The sequence below is a fragment of the Martes martes genome (genome assembly GCF_963455335.1).
Source record: "Martes martes genome assembly, chromosome: 1".
NCBI lineage: Eukaryota > Metazoa > Chordata > Mammalia > Carnivora > Mustelidae > Martes > Martes martes.
The window spans coordinates 174560809-174581857 of record NC_137888.1 but is presented as its reverse complement, the minus strand read 5'-3'; the positions used below and the strand labels follow the sequence as shown (position 1 = coordinate 174581857).

The 21049-nt window shown below is 37.4% G+C and overlaps 1 protein-coding gene across 4 annotated transcripts in view; it reads left to right on the top strand.

The window, feature by feature from the left end:
* CNTN6 (contactin 6) overlaps nt 1-21049 on the top strand; it is a gene marked incomplete at both ends in the record, with an annotated part of 232208 nt that overhangs the window by 154169 nt on the left and 56990 nt on the right. For 2 of the 4 annotated variants that reach the window (XM_080821633.1, XM_080821632.1), the window contains 4 exons: nt 807-986; nt 4814-4950; nt 6436-6565; nt 8753-8903. In XM_080821633.1, coding sequence (XP_080677759.1) covers nt 807-986; nt 4814-4950; nt 6436-6565; nt 8753-8903 — 598 coding nt within the window. Of the gene's footprint in view, nt 1-801; nt 987-4813; nt 4951-6435; nt 6566-8752; nt 8904-21049 lie in introns of all 4 variants that reach the window. The other 2 variants (XM_080821631.1, XM_080821634.1) reach the window with 2 other exon arrangements.

The window sequence follows — 21049 nt, the reverse complement described above, 5'->3', positions numbered from 1 at the left end:
TATTTTAAAAGATATTCATGTTAGACTAAAGGTATCAGATATAAGATATTAAGGAACTCCACAAATTCTAACAGGAATAAGGTACAAAATAAAATTATCTTTTGTGGGGTTTTTTTGCTGTTGTTATTTTTGCTTTAGATAAGGTAAAAATGAGTACATTCTTTTGAAAATCATGAAACCTATGCTCCCAGTTCATATAGGTCTGTTATATAGTACTGGTTCTCCTTGATCATCTAGATCGCCCATCGCATAGGTCTTCAGTTATCTGTTAAGTACCAATTTAACCATAGAGGAATCTGTATTTTTGTCTATAAATATCTATAAGTATAGAAAAAGCTGGTCTACTCTTAAATGTCACATGCTTACAAAGAATCTCCTGACCACCATATTTACACTGATATAATCTTGTTACTATTTCTGTTTCCTTTTCCTTTTAAAAGGACTGTTTGCTTTCTTTCGTTTACTGCAATTTACAAATGTATTATTTTTTTTTATTATTTATTTATTGTATGTTTCTCCACTGGTCTTTAAGCAACTCAAGGGCAAAAAACATGTCTATTTTATTCATTGATTTACTCCCTGATTATAGCACCAAGACTTACACATGGCAGGCACTTAATAAAGTGTTATAAATTGCTGGATGAGTGAATGGTGAATGATTGCATGATCTGAAAACTAGTCACAATACAATAGGTTGATTAGAAATTTTTCCTTGAGAATTTTTCTTAAGGACACTCTTATTTTATCCTGCTGTCATAAACACTGAATCGTCTTCTATTCTAATGAGGTATAACTGTTTAGTCCAGTTCCTGATATTAGTTGGAGGAGGTTGGATGGAAACCCGTTGCCAGGGAAAGTCAAGTACAGCAAATCCCAAGCTATTCTTGAAATCCCGAACTTCCAGCAGGAAGATGAAGGCTTCTATGAGTGCGTTGCAGGCAACCTTCGAGGAAGAAACCTTGCAAAGGGTCAACTCATTTTCTATGGTAAGCTAATAGGATTTCAAAAAGTACATGAAATGTTTGGTAATATCCTTCATAGTAAGTAGTGAAAGTCATTAGCATGTTGTAGAAATGTCATAGGAGAAATAAAGAAGACACATGGCTAGGTGAGGATGCTAACAGGTGGGAATGACCATTTTTAAAATATAGCTTTAATTCCATCATGGCCTTTGCATGCTATTGTTTATTATAATTGCCTTGAAAGGATCAGCAGTGTCACATTAAAGCTATAAAAGTTTATAACACAAAGTACCATAGAATCCAATATATTTCCCATAAAACATGCAGCAAAAGCCTATGACAATCTTAATTATAATTCTAAGTAGAATTCACAAAAGAAGGAGAAAATGACAGGAGAAACATAATACTGAATGGTAGTTTTCAGTTTTTGTTTCTATTTTCCAGATTTTGTCTATTCATATGTAGATAATAGAAAAATAGTCATTACTTCACTTAAAATATATGTTTGTATCAATTAGCAGAATCTCAAATGAAAGCATGTATTATATAAAAATTGTCTTCGTGTCTTCTTTTATCCAGGCTAAAATACACACTTGCATAAAATTTGTTTCTTTCTTTTACAGCAATCAAACCGTAAAATACACCCCAGAATTTTCAAAATGTTTGGTACTTTTAAGATATTCTTAACTTCTTTGCTAAATTTAATTTATCTGTACTGGAGAACTTTAAGATTGTAGTTATACATGACCAAAAATACTTTCCTACGTAACATGCTTCTGTGTGACATGTTTACAATCAATGATAAAGTAATTGGAGAAAAAAAATTTTTTTGTAACTGGAAAAGTCTAAGGTATTGTAATTACCTCATAGGAATGGCGATAGAGTATCCTGTGGGGAGAACATATTGTGCCTTTGTTATATTATTTTCCATTTCCTTTAGAATTTCCAATTTTAACCTTGAATGAAAAGTACTATTTTATATATAGAATATGATATCCTGGTGATTATTTCTCTACAATTGTAGCTACACACACACACATATGTATGAAGTTTTAAGGAACAATCTTTTGAATCCAGCATCTGTTGTAAATAAAATAGTAAAGATGTGAGTGGAAGTATTTTAATGACACCAAAGTATTACAGGCTTTGGCTAGTTTTTAATAGATACTTCACTTTTCTGTTAAATAGCCAAAGATATATCTAAATGATTAAACAGAAAATGAGGGTATCTTTAAACCAGAAATTAATAATAAAGTGCTTCCTCCCACATCTCTACAAAAACTGTTAACTTACACAATATATTTTACAAACATATATTCATATAATTTTTTTTAATTTTATTTATTTTACAAGTAGGCAGAGAGGCAGGCAGAGAGAGAGAGAGAGAGAGAGGAGGAAACAGGCTCCCTGCTGAGCAGAGAGCCCGATGCGGGACTCAATCCCAGGACCCTGAGATCATGACCTGAGCCGAAGGCAGAGGCTTTAAACCACTGAGCCACCCAGGCGCCCTATTCATATAATTTTTAACAATAGTAAGAGGTAGGAATACATGTCATTAGTCATTTAATGAGTCCAAATGGTCCTTGTGGAGTAATAATGAATAATCGGTCAATAAGATAAATATTATGTTTCTTGCTCACCTATTAATTTATTTGTCATTGTACTCCCAAAGGAGCAATTCAGTAATTGACTCAATTATCTGAGAATTGCATAAGACCTGAAATTTTTAAGAAAAGAATTGGTTTTATTATATTGCTGTGTTTAAGTTATAATTCAGAACCCTATCCCTCTATATTATGTCTTTGTAACTTCCAAAAGAAATCTTAAAGTATTAATATCATTATAGAAAATGAAACATATTCAGAGAAGTTAAATGATTTCCCATAACCATTCAATAGGGAAAAAAAATAAAATCTAAAATCCAAGCCCATATATTTGACCTGAAATCCTAAGTCCTTCCTTTCATGCATTTACTATGTAGTTGAAGATTTAAAACTTTGGTCTTCAGAATCTGAAGCATCCAAAGGATTTACATATAAAATAAATAAATGTGTTTTAAAGTTGTAATTACTGCATTAAACAATAATCCATATATATTTCATACTTTTATAAGCTATTTGAATTTTATGTGAGTATAAATTTCTTCTCCCAGGCCAAACGTATGTTAAAACAATTTCTAAACAATCATCTACAATTTATAAAATTTTGTTAATATTCAGAAGCATGATTCAATTTCATCCATGCATCTACTTCTTCGAAGTCTTCCCTTGATTTGTCCCTTAAAACTGTGATGAGCATGTTCTATAACCGGAAGCCGCCCTTATTTCCACAGATGGTAATCCCAGGCTTAGTTTTTACTATAGTGAGACATCCCGATTCCTTCCTCTCAGTGACCAGCTCCCTAAAAGTCCTTTCATCTCAGTGGAACCAGATGTTGCAGCGGGAAAACCCAGGAAGTCGGACATACTTGTATAACATTTCAAAGACTCTCAGTCCCACTTCTTACTTCAGCCACCGCTGCAGTGAGCAGCTCCATGTTTTGTAGGTGCAACCTGACAGGGTCTCATCTCAGGTGCCACACAAAGTCCCTCTTGTTTCCCCCTCCAGCTTTCTTTGTTCTCAGGAGTCTCCTCAGCACTTAAGCATACACAGCCTGGGCGTTCTAATACATACTGTCTCTACCACTCTTGAATCGCTATGGACAGGAGCCAGTGAACAAATTCTTCCTCTTCCCTTCCCCAGGTAGGCAGTTATAAAGACCCCTTAGAATGTCACAGAAGCTAGAGTAACTGTGGCCCATCTCGGTGGCCAACTCAGTAACTGACCCTCACATTGCCTCCTTCCTTCCTTACTGACTCTTCCTTTTCCTGACCCCCTATCTTGGGGCTGACATTCCCAAACAGACAGCCTGAACACAACCCCTTGATTGATGATGTGCTTTCAGGGTTCAAATTTTGGCTTCTGTGTTTTTTTGACTATGTCTTCTTGAGCAGGTTACTTAAAATCCCTGAAAAAATCCTCTACAAATATTGGAGGGGGAATTACCTGCAATTGGATGTATAAGACATCTAACTTGTAATAGTCTGCAGTTCCAAAGGATATTTCATCTACTCTTACATATCTGAGACCAGACCTAAATAAAAGAGAGGGATTAAATGACACAGCCAGGCAGCCCCATATCATATTTATGGAAGAAATGTTAATTTTAAAACATTTAATCTGTACCCCACCTTTTTGTGTCAATGGTAGTAAGGACATCACCACTTTATACATAAGTGGCACTTTACTATAAATGCCTCAGTAGTCATTGCCTGTCAAAGGTTTTATCTGGGGTTAAAAAAAAAATTGGACTGTAATCCTACTAAAATGTGATGAGACTCATATTTGAATTGTGCTTCAAACTGAATTGTAATTATATCTGATATAGATACACTTATTTTTAGTTACAACATTTCAGACCAAATATAATCAAAGGCCTCTTGCCCACAGTGGGCTCAGAATTGGTATACATTTTCTAACTTGACCTATCCACTAATATTTACCATGAAATTATTCTCTGGCCTTGTTCTGCATTTGAACCTTTTCCAACAACTCCCAAGTTGCTGTAAAGGTACATCAAAATGACAAGTGGCAAATATTTATCTTACGCCAAAGGACCACTGATATTTATATCAAGACTTCCGTCACTCCACATGGAGGCTTCTGTATTTCCCTTCCATCAAATCATGTATTTGCAGCACTGTTGGGCCCAGGAGGCCTTGTCCTTCTGCTTTGTACAGACCTTGGAATGTTGCACAATATTTTGGATAATTGACTTACCAAGTAGTTGTTCTTGTCTATTTTTGAAACAGCCCCACCAGAATGGGAACAAAAAATCCAAAATACATACCTGTCTATCTATGACAATCTGTTTTGGGAATGCAAAGCTAGTGGAAAGCCAGATCCTTGGTACACCTGGTTAAAGAATGGTGAACGCCTCAATCCAGAGGTAAGTGTCAATGCTAATATTAAAAATTCACCTATTCTCCTAGGGAAATTTTGTTACTACCAACAACAACTAATGTTTTCAGAATGCTTAGTCGGTGTTAGGAAATATAGTATACTCTTCATATATACTAATTTATATAATATTTAAATAAAAGTAGCTATTAATATTATCTCCATTGTTCAAATGAGAAAAATTAAGGGTAGAGAAGACAAGCTTAAGGTTACACACCAGTCAGTGATAGATTTACATCCAGATATCACCATCATTGTCATCATAATTAACATCCACCAAAGTCTTGTATGTTCCAGATCCTGTGCACATATTTTTCCATGCATTATCTTATTGTATCCTCATGACAATTTTGTAAGAGAGATACTAGTATTATTTCTTCTATAGATGATGAAGATTGGTTTCAGAGAGGTTAAGTCACTTGCCCAAAGTCACACAGTAGCTAGTAATTGTTAGAATTTGTATTGTAAACGTAGTCTGATTCCAGGATCCAAGCTCTTAAACATTATCCAGTATCTTGCTTTCCTGAAAACTAATGACTCTAAACCCATAGGAAGTGGAGAACTGAGGCAGTTATCCACATTTTTCAGCCTAAATTATACTTTTGTTCTACAGTATACTGAAAATGCGACAGATTTTTTTTCATCAAATTATCCAAATAATTGTGTTAATTCTCCCTTTTACTTTGCACTTTTAGGCACAGCTAGGGACACAAAGAACATCTGGTGTTTAGAAGCTGAATATAATGCTGTTCTTTGTTTTGGTTTTAGTGGAATTTTCTTCCTGAATACCTTTTGCATAGAGCATTTTCTGTTTCCTCCAGCCTACTTTTATTATCTTTAAAGGATGGTAATGGGTATACTGAAATATTTTTTTAAAATTATATTTGCTCTATTAAACTATTTCATTATGTGCACTCAAAATTGTATTTCTATACTCCAAATGGGACTCTGTAACAGATTTTGGCTGTTTAAGCATACTATGGCAGGCTGCAGAAAAGGAGAATTTAGCTTCTCCAACTTATGACTCAATTAGAACATTATCAAGTCATCACATTTCAAGTCTTTTGGAGACCTTATGATGGAAAGCCAAGGGAATTTCTAACCATTATATTCTTGTCTAGCATTATTATTGACCATATTTTCTAGAATAATTGGAATGGTACAATCTTCCAAATTATTTTATATACCTTATAATAGAACAGTAACATATACTCTATGCAGACAATGCCAATTTTCAAAGAAATGAGATAACATAAAATATATTAACCATTAAAATTATATGAAGGATGTTTCTTTTTTTCAACTTCAAAAAGCTGCTCAGAATCTTACAGGATGTTAAGTTTCATCTTCATAAACATCAGCTCTCATACACGAAAATATTCTATCTTGTAGATATGCACAAATGTTTAATAATGTATTCTGGTTAAGAGAATGCCTACATACTAGCATTTTTACATGACTTTTCTTTTATTAGGAAAGAATTCAAATAGAAAATGGGACACTTACCATAACTATGTTGAATGTGTCAGACTCGGGTGTCTACCAGTGTGCTGCAGAAAACAAATACCGGATAATTTATGCAAATGCAGAATTGAGAGTATTAGGTAAGTCATTCACTTATAACCAAAAAATTCAAAATGACATTTTAGCAAGCTATGATTATACATAATATGAATCCAATTTTTCTGTAAATTAGAGATTGCTTTACCTTGACATAATGGGAAATGTCTAAATTAACTTAAAAAAAATGCAGGATCATAATTATTATCCTACTTGAGCAATACATTAGAACTTCCAGAGAAGCCCACTGTTGGGCACATACAAACCAGAAAAAGTCTCCTCCAAAGCTGATCCCAGCACATGATGTTTTGAGTACAGTTCAAAATTATCCATTAGAAGTGTTTTCATCTGGGGTGCCTGGATGGCTCAGCCTGTTAAGTGTCTGCCTTCGGCTCAGGTCATGATCCCAGGGTCCTGGGATGCAGCCCCACATTGGGCTCCCTGCTTTGTGGGGAGTCTCCTTCTCTCTTTCCTCCCTGCTCATGCTCCCTCTCACTTCACTATCTCTCTGTCTCTTTCTCAAATTTAAAAAAAAAAAAAAGTTTTCACCTGCCAATTAAAGAAAAGAAAGGAAAATCTCAATTTATAATGATTTAAGCAGGTATTTATTTTTTTCTCTTAACAAGAAGTTCAGGGGTGGTAGTTGAGCCATAGGACTGTGATTGATGATGTTCTTTACACATTTCCCTCATGCGTATAGCCTTGAGGGGATGACTGCTATTGCTACAGAAATAAAGTCCCTACTTAAAGGAGAAGGGGAAGGTAGGGACAAAAGTGACCAAGTTTATCCCTCTCATTAGAAAATGCAAAATTGTCTTCCATCCTTACAGTAAAATCCTTCTATGCCAATGACTAGAACTCTGCCACATGATCACCCAGACCTCAAAGAAAGCTGGGCAGATAAGTCCCGGTAGTGAAAAATTGGGGATAGAAGCAGTTTGAGAATGATAATCTAAGTGGTTATCTGTTACAATAAATAACCATTAGTGTCTTTAATCACAAATTTTTCTTCATGGTAGGAAAAAGGGAGAGGAAAGAGAGGACAGATCAAGCAAAGAGGCAAGGTTTCAAGAGCTTTTGGACGATGGCCATTGATTTGTTTTTTTTTTATTCTTTGAATCACTACTATTTATTGAACATTTATATGTACTAAGCACTAAAAATATAATTATCGATACTTAAGTGATCTTTACTTTCATAGAACCTATAGTTTCACTGAGAAAAGAAACCTAATATGTTTATTACGGTCAGTAATTGAGTAGTTGTTGTCAGACTTCATGGCAAGTTGAATATAACCCTAAATTGAGGACGTTCCCTTTAAGCTGAGATTCGAAAAGAAAGCACACACGGGTCCGTGGAAGGGCAAAGAAACAAAACGTGAAATGCCCAGAGACAGAAGAGTATGGCATATCTGAGAGAATTTCAGCTCTATTAGACTTTAGACTAGGGATGGGGATTAGACACATGGGTTCCCCCATTCATGAAGCTGGAAAGACTCAGATGCCAAGCAGTCTAATAATTTCTCACTCTCATGAACTAGTATTTGTTCAACATTTATCGAATGGGGATAAAGTTGAAACTGACAAAGACTTTTTTTTTTTTTTAATTTCTGCTCAGCCTGCCTGCTTCTACAGAAGGCAGAGTATTTCCGTTTTGCTGGTTAAAGGCTTGCCTGAAGAAATCTGACATAGTGATCGAGTATTCCTGATTTAATTCATTGCTATTCTATATTTCATATTTAAGATCATTACTTTGACTGGAATAGATTTGGTGATTTCCCTAATCAGGGTTCAGATCCCCCTTCTGACTCTTCAGAACCGTCTTCACCCTCTTTACTATAAACACTGTTAAGAATGTGACTCTCTGTAACTCGCTTCTTCCCTCAGTCCAACTGGCTTTTGTTAATGCCAATGACTTGCACCAAAACAAAAATAGATTACATTTGTTGAATACATATTCTGTGCCAGGCAGTATGCTATGCTTCTTCACAGAGATTATATCATTTAATCTCCACAGTAAATTTCTGAGGTGATATCTGTTGTCATCTTCATTTTTCAAATGAAAATAGAACTCCAAAATGCCAAGTTGGTAACTGGCCCTAGAACAATGTGAGCAAAATAGCTTGAGAGTTCTGGGTACAAATATTAAATTTTGTCTCATATACCACATCACATTACCACATGTTAATTAAGGACGTGACTCAACAATTTTGTTTTTAATTTTGTTTTTAGCCTCAGCTCCTGATTTCTCTAAAAATCCCATTAAAAAAAATTCAGTTGTTCAAGTTGGTGGGGATATTACTATCGAATGCAAGCCAAATGCCTTTCCTAGGGCAACTATCTCCTGGAAAAGAGGAACGGAGAGCCTGAGACAAAGCAAAAGGTAAATAAAGCTCCTTTGTGTTATATTTTGTACTATTTTGTGGTACAGTGTCTTCCAAATCTAAGTTTTCTAAAATTGTCTCCCTTATGATAAACTTAAAACTGGGTACTCACAGATACTAAACATTTCCACATGGTAGCAAAAACTAAAGAACCTTATAAACTTAAGGCCTATTTGTATAATTTTGTTGCAGTATATTTAGTGCATGCACTTGTAATATATTTTTAAAAATCCTTTAAGACCTTTTTCTATATTCAGCTTGAAGATTTTTCCTGACCCAGCCTGCTGAGAAATCAGTGAGAAGAGCATTACACAAAAGAGAGAGACACTTATATTCACACACCTGGTGTTGTGGTTTTTAAATAGTCACACAGGTGTTCGCCCCATGACAAAATGAATTCACCGCATGAAAAAAATGTAGAGAGGTTCCTGTAGAGAAAGAAAAGGGGTTTCCGTCTATTCTGGATGTGATTGAGAAATCCTGGATCGGCACTGGCATGTTTTCTAGGAGAGTTGAGATAGAGCAAAACAGGTGTTTTTCTCTACTTAGAATATATTTCATTGAGTTGTACTGTAGAACCTTGTACACCTAGAGATGACTAGTCGGTAGTTGAGCTCTATTGTAATGATCCATGTGCGTTACTGTGTGATCAGATGCCCAGTGGAATGAGCCATTGTGCTGAAGATGTGAAAACGTTTCAGTGAGCGGGGCGCCTGAGTGGCTCAGTGGGTTAAGCCTCTGCCTTTGGCTTAGGTCATGATCCCGGGGTCCTGGGATCGAGCCCCACATCGGGCTCTCTGCTCAGCAGGGAGCCTGCTTCCTCCTCTCTCTCTGCTTGCCTCTCTGCCTACCTGTGATCTCTGTCAAATAAATAAATAAAAAATCTTTAAAAAAAAAGAAGAAATCTTAAAAAAAAAAGAAAACGTTTCAGTGAGCTCTTTGCCGGCATTATATGTACCATTAACTCCCATGCGTACCTGATCAGGAAGGTAGCATAAACAAACAAGACAGGCCAGGTAAAAGAAGAGCCGGGTGAAGTGTGATGAGAAATGGCAATCTGCCAGTCTTACAAGACAAGGCTGTGATGGCCAGGAGAGTGAGTTCTACACTAAAACTACATAGTCACTCCAAATTCAGGCACATGTTATTTTGTGGGAGGGTAGAACTTCAGACAGGATTGTAGAACTTCAAATATTTCAAGAAAAACTAGAAACCGGTGTGTTGGCATTGAATTTTCTGAGCCAGTAAAAATGCCCAAAGGCTGGATACAGGGACACCATCTTGTTATTTCTGATCTAGGACTGCTTTTATGGTTAAGGGAGAGAGAAAAGGAGGTTAAAACAAATGGTGCTGGTTGTATAGAGTGCTATCAGAGTTATATCTGGTGCCTCGGAGACCCTCTCCTGACATGACAAGATACACCCTCTCCAGACATGACAAGATACACAAGATCTTTCTAGGGCACTCTCTTCCCTTACTGTCTTCTGTCTCCAGTGGCCTCTATAGCCTTACACTGAAGCTTTTCCCAGGACAGGGATTTTGTCAAATTTATCTGCGCATGCCGTATGCCTTTGGCATAGAACCCAAACTCAAAAATATCCGTAGAATGAATAAATGTGTCAAAAAAAAGTTTGAATATGTAAGGCGTCACCAGCTTTAGAGAAAAGCTCTTCTGGAGGAGACACCTTGAGACAGAAGAACAGAAGCTTCAGAGCTAAGGAGAAAGGACAGATGAAGGGAAATCTGTTGCCCTGACCCTGACTGGGCTCGTTGCTCTGTGCAGACAGGCCGGGAGATCATTGCAAGCATTCTCCAGAGCTTTGGATGCGGATTCCTCTTAGATGTTTCCTCTTGATTGCTGAAATCTAATTGAGGCTTGAACACACTGCGGTAGAACCGGACAACTCGAGAGGTAGCACAGTATCAAACAGCGGTCTGTACTGAGAGTTGGGATCAATTGATTACTTTGTTTCCTAAAGTGACTGAAGGTCCACAACTAAGCAGGAAAGGCTGCTGTTTACTTTCTATAACCTTTAAAAACTCAAACACAGTATATGTGGGGAGGAGAAAGAGAGGGAAGAGGATTGGAATAAAATACGAAAAAGAGAGGACAAAAGTTTTGTAGAGTACGAGGAAAACTGCTTTTAAAATGGCTTTTCAGGTTTATGTTTTGCTTTGCCCCCGGTAGAATGAATTTGGGATCTTTTTTTAGCGTGTGACTAGCCACTCACAGCATATCAGATTAAGCATTGTCTCACTATAATTAAAGGAGTGATCTGTGTGATTTCTATTCACAGATGCTTCTTCTGTAATTCTGTTCTCTCACTGCTATAGGACTTCATTACAGGTCTCAACAAAAGAAAATAAACAAACAAACAAAATTATCTCCTGAACATGCATCTTAAAAAATTGGAAAAAAAATAAAGTTCAGCCCCAAAGTACATGGTAATTACAGACGTATATCTCTGCCAGTTATAGATTACCTTAAGCAGTAATTTGCTAAGGTCACACAGCCAGTTCGGTGAGACTTTGTGTCTCTGCATGATTTCTGTCCTGTCCCCTCTTCTATTGCCTTCTGACCTGATGGTTTCATTAAGTGCATGGTTTCATGCTGCTTACTGAGAAATGCAGCACCTGAGCTTCAGTTTGTGTTGACTAAATGGCTTTTTTGTCGTCTAATCGTAGTGATTTCCAAAGACATTGAAGGTAAAAATTAGAGTTGTGATAAAAAGAAAAGAAGGAAAGAAAGGAGGGAGCTAGGAGAGGAAGGAAAGAAGGAATTTTATAGAACCAGGTCCTAAACTCAAAGACAGAACGTTGAGTCCCAATATACATTTTTGAATGCCGCACTGCTTATTTCACTTAAGCAGAAAAATAAATGTAATTCCTACCCTCTCATATCTCGTTAAAACATGACACAGTTGTATACATAGAAAGATTTAAAGAGTCACAAATGGAAACCACTTAAATATTTACAATGATTCCAAGTAGGAATAATTTTTAGTTCTTGACCTTGGAAATACCCATGTGGGAAAATGCACATTTTTACTTTCTGCTATAAAACTTCTATACGGTCCTGTCTACTTTGAAATTTCATTGTCACTAACTCTTGCTTTCAATAAAGCATAACTACCTAGAGATGGTTGAAAGGACTCTAAAGAAGCCTATTCAAAGTAATCTTACTGTATTGCCTACTTATAAAAAAAATAGTGGCAGTATATATATTTTGACAATTTCCTCCACTCTTACATGGATTGAGACAGCATACATCACCGAGGTAGTAAATGATAAAGCTTGGACTCTATGCCAAGTTGCCCATCTATGTTGCCAGATTTTTTCCACTCAACAGATAATGGAGAACATACTTGATTCTTTATTTTTTGAAGGGCTGTTTTCACATCGTTTAACCTTATTTCATGTATTGGTAATTCAAGTCAAGCAACAATTCTGAGAAAATTAACATGTTTCTAATGGGTCTGCGTGCAACAATTGAAGTCTTGACTGTTTTATGATTTCTGTCTTTGTAAGTGCCTGTATTCATGGCATGCTGTCCAAGGAGAAAAGTTTTCCTACAACTAAAAATAGGTGGATAGCATTACAGAGTCCAAAGGCTGCCTGGTTTCCTGCTGGGAATGTATGGTCTTATGACATCCACCTCATTCTTTTGGTACTACAAGTTATTTAGCAATAGCATCTATAGTAGCAAAGGTATGTTCCTATGGGGAAAACAGGGTTGTATTGCAAAGAGCCCTGCCTTGGGAATTAGAAAACAGGGATTTTGATCCCAGTTCTGTTACTGATGAGTGACCTGACCTTGGATAAAACCACTAGCATAATCTTGGTATTTGGGGTTTTTTGTTTTGTTTTGTTTTTTCTTTTGAGGTCGCTGTTTTCTGAATTTATTTAAACACTATCCCCATGCAGTGACTGCCAGCATAGAGATTATGTTAGAAGTCAATGTAAAACATTAGTGTGCCAGGTTAAAATTGCAGCTCTTATCACAGTTATAATTTTATATATATTTCACCAATTTCCTCAGGTGACCAAGTGATTGAGCCAGACAATTGTAATTGCTGTAAATTGTCAAAACAGCCAAAATTGGCTGATTGGATGGATTCACAGGTTAGAGAACCCTGGCAGCTGAACTGTAACAAGACAGTGTAGTGAGCCCCACTCTCCTTCACCATCACAGGCCCAGCACCCAGCTCCAACCTGGGATATAACAGACATTCAATAAATATTTTCTGTGTTGCTAAATCAATGAAGGTTAAAATTTACTTTGCTTTGTTTGTATCTACCTGACTTAAGACAAAACTTACTTAATAATTAATAGGCCCATGATGTGCTCATTCATTCTATGAATATTTAATGAACACCTTTTATGTTCCAAATAATAAACTAGGTATTGTGAGTAAAATGTTAAGCTAGTCAAGAATGTGACACATATTCTCCTTCCATAAGAAAATGTTTTTTGGGGGGCGCCTGGGTGGCTCAGTGGGTTAAAGCCTCTGCCTTCGGCTCAGGTCATGATCCCAGGGTCTTGGGATCGAGCCCCGCATCGGGTTCTCTGCTCGGCAGGGAGCCTGCTTCCTCCTCTCTCTCTCTGCGTGCTTCTCTGCCTACTTGTGATCTCTGTGGAGTAAATAAATAAAATCTTTTAAAAAAAAAAAGTTACAAAGCAAAAAAAAGAAATCATTTAGAAGAAGCAACACTAAATTTAAAAAAAAAAAAAAAGAAAGTAAATGGTTTTTTTTTTTTTTTTTTTTTGAAGTTATTGGGAGTCAGAGGATCTGGGTTCAAGTCTCAACCCTACTTCTCATATAGTTGGTAACTTCTAGCAAGTCCTTTAACTTCAGTAGTCCTCAGTTAAATCACTTGAAAAACGGGGAAAATAGTACCTGTCTCTCCCATACGGTTGTATGACACTGAAAAGACAGCATGTGTGGGAAGGCTGGGTGATTTGTATACTCTCCCGCCATTGGCTGCCTTTATTGCTGTGATCCTAATCTTTTTTTTTTTTTTAAGATTTTATTTATTTATTTATTTGACAGACAGAGATCACAAGTAGGCAGTGAGGCAGGCGGGGGTGCGGGGCGGGGGAAGCAGGCTCCCCGCTGAGCAGAGAGCCTTACACGGGGCTCCATCCCAGGACCCTGAGATCATGACCTGAGCCGAAGGCAGGGGCTTTAACCCACTGAGCCACCCAGGTGCCCCTGTGATCCTAATCTTTATGTAAATCCCAGTTACACATTCTTACCTCTTCCAGCCAAGGTAAAAACCACAAACTTGACCACAGAAAGTCAAGATGAATACAGATTAAGCTTATTTCTGTAAGGCATTCTGGGCGACTGAGGGAATCAATTCCACATCTGCTAAGTTTGATTAATCACTTCTTTTTTTTCCTTGTGGATCCACTTAGCAAGTGAACTGACAGCAATCAAAGGCCTAGATTTATCTCCTTGTGCTCTGTGACTGCTGGCTGCCTGTTCAGGGCTCACCTCCTGAATTTAATAGGAAATGTTAACCCACTGGACAGACAGCTCAAAGTTGTCCCCTGATGGGCAGCATTAAATACAATGCCTAAATCACCTGAGATTTGGTCAGAGTGCACAGTCTCTGAGCAATAAAAATAAAGAGATAGAGTGTTTTTCCTATTAATGAAAGATAGCTGAATTAATAAGTAATCCACCACATTTCTTCCTCATCTGTCAGAAAAGAAAAATAAAAGAAAACATCCACCACATTTCTCATGTCCCAAGATAAAATAAAATAAAGCAAAGCAAAATAAAATAAAATCCAGTTATATATCAGACAAGTGGTCGTTAGTAATGAAAATAACCATTTTAAGCACCTTCTATATGTCAAGCAGTACATCAGATACTTTATATATCTCCAAGTTAAAGTATACTTCTTTTCTTTCCTTTCTTTTTTTATTGTGTTATGTTAGTCACCATACAGTACATCATCAGTTTTTGATGTAGTGTTCCATGATTCGTTGTTTGCATATAACACCTAGCGCTCCATGCAATCCGTGCCCTCCTTAATATCCATCACCGGCTACTTCTTTTCATATGCAGATGCATTTCTGAGGAACATGGTTGTCACATAGTTACGTATGGTTATGTTTCTACCACTTTTACCTTAGTAGTCTCAAAGAGGTAAATACAAAGATGCTTTCTAATTCACTAAATATCAAGCTGAAAAGTAGAGGTTCTATCTCTTGGCATTTGTTCTCCAAATGTGATCATATTTCCCCAATTTGATATAAAAGAACTGCTGAGTGCCCTGGAACCAATTCTATTACCTCTATCCACTTGGGGTTGCAGAGACAGAGAGAGAGAGAGAGAGAGAGAGAGAGGAGAGGTGCAGAGTTACAAACAGACCTTCTCAAATCCATGAATCTTGTGTGCTTTATCCCTTAGTAATGATACTGTTAAACCCTGTGTGGCCCTGGACCCTTGGCACAATGCATGTACTTTATGGGAACATACGAACCCCTCAGATAGCATGGAATCTAGTAGTGGTGCTTAACAGTACTTTTGCCTTCTAGCCCAAAATTTAGCAGGCCCACTTCCATGTGCACGCCACTCCAGCACCTTGAGACCTCCCTCCTGAACACAATAGTCAGCTGTGGGAAAGGGCTGAGGAGAGGAAGAGGAGTTGAAAGATGGCAGTGAATAGTGGAGAGAGGAAGAAGAGGTGAGAGAGAAAGAAGACAAAGAAGGATGAAAGAGAGGAACAGGGTGTTCTCTGTGCCAAGAAAGAATTGATGGTTACTGAGCAAGTCATTTGATCTTTATTCTCTTCATGAGTAAAAATGTACCCTTGGGAGGACCTATTTGAAAGTGCTTAGCAGAGTGACACAGAAGATGAGCAGAATAAAAATTAGTTAGTCTTCTTTCCACCTTTTGCTAATGAGCTAGACAAAGTAGTTCCTTTGGTTGCATAACCCATTGCCCAACACTTTGCTCCAATTCCTCTTTCTCCTTGGAGACATTTCACGACCATCTTACCCTGTGGGGCATCAGCTAATGGGGGTCCATCTGCCTGAATATAAGGGAGCCAGTTATATGATGTTCCCTTCCTGTTGGACCCTTCTCTATGTATCTTTCACTGTTTCTGAATCACCACTGTTCCTTTTCCTTTTCCCTTTACCCCCAAGTGCTCAACCCTAAAAAGCATCCCCTCCACAAGTCTATTCAATGCAACTTTAACCAGAACATAGCATCCAGCAAGCAGGCTTCTCCACCTCTTCCTCCTCCTTGCAAAGCTTCCTAATGGAACAAGCAAATAAACCTAATTTTATTTTGTATCACCAACTACTTAATGTAATAGTGCTTAGTACATCAGGTAGCATGAGTATCAAATAGGCAAATGAACCATATGTTCCCATGTTTAAGGAAGAATGACAGTCTGCATAATGCCAGGCTTATTACAATCTCCCTTCTGTGCTGCCTCTTTGTAATAAAATTTTAAATTGTTCATACTCAACTCCTGAGAGCCTTGTTAAGGTGAGCCTTTCCTAGGGAATACATGCTGAAGATGTCAAGAGCCATCTGATACTCTTGCCTCTGTCACACGAAGATTTAACAAGCTGAAATCCTGTGTGCCCCTGTCAGTCTTGCCCTCATTTTTCCCCCTTGCCATCCAATCCTCTTTTCTTTATCCCCACTGGCCTCCACCGATCTGGAGCAGTGACCCTTTAACACAATGCGTGCAAAACCACCTGCCTGCCATGGTCGGAAAAAGCTCCGGTTCATTAAAGATGTAAAGCCTGCCCTTAAACTCAGCCTGCCCAGCTGGGTGTGTGCTCTTTTACACTACCGCCTTGGGTTAGACTATTATTGCTGTAGTTCTCTATTTGAAGTGTTTTAATGATGGGTAATAACATCCTATAGCTTTAAACCAAGGGCAAATATGACAAAGTGAAAAAGTTCACAAATAAATGGCATCTTATATTCTTGTACTCAGTGTATCTTAAAATGAGAAATACATAAGCTTCATTATGGAGTTGCTATGAATTCGTAGTCTGTATCAGTAGGCTTCAAACTTGATCACGCATAAGATCCTTGTGAAAAATGCAGCTCTCAGAGGTATGTCCAAGATTTTCAGTCAGTAGGTAGGAAGCAGGGCTGAGGAATCTGCATTTTTAATATAAGTTCACACCCTCTGCTCTCAAGAGAAGCTGAGATTTTTTAATATCCCTTAGAAAAACACTGATTTGATGCAAACACATTATTTGAAAAATAGAAACTTCATTTTATCTCCTTTCCCCCTAGAACTTTGCTTCCTATATTAAAATGCTTGATTCTTCATCTTATCTCATGGCCAAGGAGATATGAGTCCTCAGTTCAGCTACTTTTTGAAAATATGACTCCAGTTCCTTGGAATAATATCTACTTACTTTAGTGTTTGCTTCTAATTTCTGAGTGACATTTATATCTTCCAAAGTTTACATAAATATTCAACAGCAATAATTTTGTAGACAGAAAAGTTCAGTTATTAGTGCAATTTATACAAATGACCTTTTGTTCTAGTTTGACTTTTGAGGAAAGATCTGATTACTTGATTTGCTTAAAGTACAATGCTCCTAGCTTAGAAAGAAAATGTTTGCTTTGCAGGTCTGTGTTACACCCTCATATGCTGATGGGCATATGGAAAACAAACCAATAGAAATAAATAGGAGGGATAGAATTGCTATCTTATAGAAATTACGATCCAGTTGAAGACGCAAAAACCAAACCACTTGTGTAAAAGTCCATCTTGTTGATATCTTCACAATGAAGAGTCAGGCTTGTCAGAGCATTTTTTTAGTCACTGGCTATTATTTCCCGTTTTCCTTTATCTTTTGTTCTTTTTTTCCCCACAGTAGAATTGTGTTTGGGGTCCAGGGGGATGTTTGTGTTTTTGTTTTGCTTCCAAATGAAATTTATGCTAGAGCCCATTTCATAAAACAGGCTAAAACTGAACCAGTCTGGCTCCTGTCCTAGAGGGAAAACCAGAGCCCCCCACCATGCCCCGCCCACTCCCCCTGCCTCCACCAGCTGGCTTCCTCCCAACAGCCCTTGGTGTGCCCCAAGAACGCCCTAGATCTCCTGAGAGCGCAGTTAGAGAATTGCTGATTTGGAGTGACAAATCTGATTCTCAAGTGTGACTTGTCAAGCTATTCATTTATTTATAAGCACAGTTGCAAACCAATTTGACAGGCCTTGTGAAAAAATTCTGGGTTTATAAATGTGAATGAGCTCCGAGTCTCGTGGGGGAAGCAGACGGGTCAACAGCTCCGGTGCAGTGGGGCGTGTGTCATCACAGACAGAAGATGGTGAGGTCTGACGCCGCTCCAGGAGTTCAGAAAGCCTTCAGCAGGTTGGAGGTAACTCAGCTGGCACTTGCAGGGTATGTAGGAATTTCTCCTATAAAACAGAGGTGGGAAGACCTGGTTTTTTATGTGGGCTGTCTTACTGCATAGTCAGTGTCATACATGATGCCAGGCGAAAGGTGTGGATAGGTACCTGCCTTCCTCAGTGCAGGATAGGATTCCTCTAAGGACAGACACAAATCATTTTGTGAGCCATCCAATGGTGGGTTCTCTGACCACTTAGGGATGCTTAGACACTTAATTATATACATTTTTGTTCTTTCTATCTTAGATTAAATTACCCAATACAGTCAGAAATCTGTCCTTCTCATTGTTGACCCTGAATCTCATCAAATAATAATCATAATCAGAGTAATAATATCAACTTATAGGACCGGTCATGGATGAATAGTGTTTTAAGATCTCAGATACATCATTTCATTTACTTTTTACAAGATGCCTATGAAAGGAGTATTAAATTTATTGGTATTTTTAGGTGGTTAAAACTAAGGCTTAGCAAAGTTAAACATCACACCTATAATCACACAGCTAGTGAGTAGCAGAAATGCATTCCATTCCAGGAGCTCGGACTCCAAAGCTCTGTGTAATCTTCAACACCACAATGTAAGCCTTTAGTTGAGTTTTCCAAAGTCATGTAGTTCCCGGCTGTGGAGCTAAAAGCAAACTATTATACCATACACATTATTTGTTCATTTTTGTTTTTGTTGCTTAAACTATGACTCTTCCCAAAACAGTGGTATATACAGTCAAATTCTACTTTTACATCAATAAAAAGTATAGGATAAGTCTATATTTTGTCATAGCGCTGATAGATGGAGTCTTAATTCACAACAATAAAATAAATCAGTCCTCTTAGTGGCTTAGCTTCCTACACCTACAATATTCAAATGACAGATTGGATTTTTAATGTAACATACAATATAATTTTTGGTGACATATAGACATAGATATGCAAATTTAATAAATAAGGATAAACTCGCTAAGCTCCATGAAGGACTTGATCTAGGTATGAAATTATGTATTATAATTAGGAAGAAGAAATCATTAAAGTTAGCAGACAAAGAGTCACATCCAAGTTGGTATCCCATTCGCAGCCAAGGTTAGTTCTGTAGACTTTGAAGAATATAATAATAAAGTAGCCAAAAGGGATCCAGAATTGGAAACTCCGCTCACATCCATCACCAAAACCATATTCAAGATGGCAGGGGAAAGCATTTCCCAGATACACCATATTCTGAAATATACAAAGGACAGAGCTAGAATGAAAAGGGGTGATAATCATAAATGTTCCAGCCCAAGTCCCTTACCTTTTTTTTTTTTTTTTTTTTTTTTTCTTTTTATGCCTGAGGGAAACCAAGGACTTCAGGGGTAGGTCAGGTTTAAGGTCACAGGGCTGTATTTGAATCTTGTCTATCTCAAAGTATGCTGCAGATACAACATCACATTTGCAAACTTTCGAAGTCTCACAAAAATCACACAATAGTCTCATCATCATAAATGTAATGGAAGTGTAGCCAAAAGTTCTGACAATGTTTGAACTTCTCCATTCCTTTCTAAACAGCTCTCTCTCCCATTGTGTTTTCAATTGGTTCTCCTATAGTTATTTTAGGAGCCTTCTTAAAAAAAAAAAAAAAAAAAAAGTCTCTTAAGTCCTACGTTACAAATTTTTTTGTCCTTTGTCAGCTTTATAATTTCCCATCTTTTCTTTTGATTTTCTTCGGTTGTAAGGCATGTTAGCATATGAATCTGTATTAATTCCCTTTTGTGTTTTCTCCAGCATCCCAAAATACTGCAGCAAATGGAGACACTTTCCTTTATCTTTCCTTCCCTTCTTCTCCTGAACAGCTAAATACTCCTCTTAGGCCTCTTACACTGGATTAATTTAGCTAAGCTTTCCATCTGATGCTGTTTTGCTAATGTTAAATCACATTTCCTTACCATTTCATGGGAATCAGCCTAGCAGCACACTCTGGCATGCCATCGGAATAAAGACACATCATGACACCAAATAATTATGTTATTTAGCAACTGCTCTTATCTGCTGTCTCCTAATTTGTGTCACAATTCAGTCACCCAGAGTCTGTGTTTGTGTTGTGTGTCAGCCACTACAAAGCTGGAGCTTAAATTATTTGGGCGTATTGAACAAGGAGTCACATTTTGATGAATTCTAAGGTCTGAATATCTGATGCTTGGTTTCTGCTTTGGAGTTTAGGACAGTTGAACCAAGGACTTAACTTTGAAACATTGGCTGTTCATACCGGTTAATTATACTTTAGGCATAAAATACAACTGCCAAAACCAGAAATTTAAAAAAAAAAATTAGACACTGGCATCGGTGATGCTTTTATTTCCATGTAAATTAAAAGGTGTTTGAGTCCATTTTAATCTGCCGGTTGGACTTCTAAACAATTCTTTGCGAGGTAAACCCTTTCAGTTATTTGTGTAATGACCCCCAAATCATGTTTGATTAATCCGTTCTAGGGAAGCATTTCTTTAGTTATTATTTAATGTGTTTAAAATAGATGTTCGTCTCATTTGTTGAGAGTGGTGTGAAAGGGGCGACCTAAAGGCATCCATGCATGCCTGCTTTCCCCTAGGCACCAAGAGAAACGTGTTTTCTGACAAGACATAGCAAAATTGAATGTATTTGTGCTGCCAGTTGGTGATGCCCCTTCATGTAGGTTTTCGCTTTTACTCTTCCTGCCTTACCCACCTCCCGTTGCACATATAAATTTAAACACACTGTGCTTCATGTAACTCTGTTCA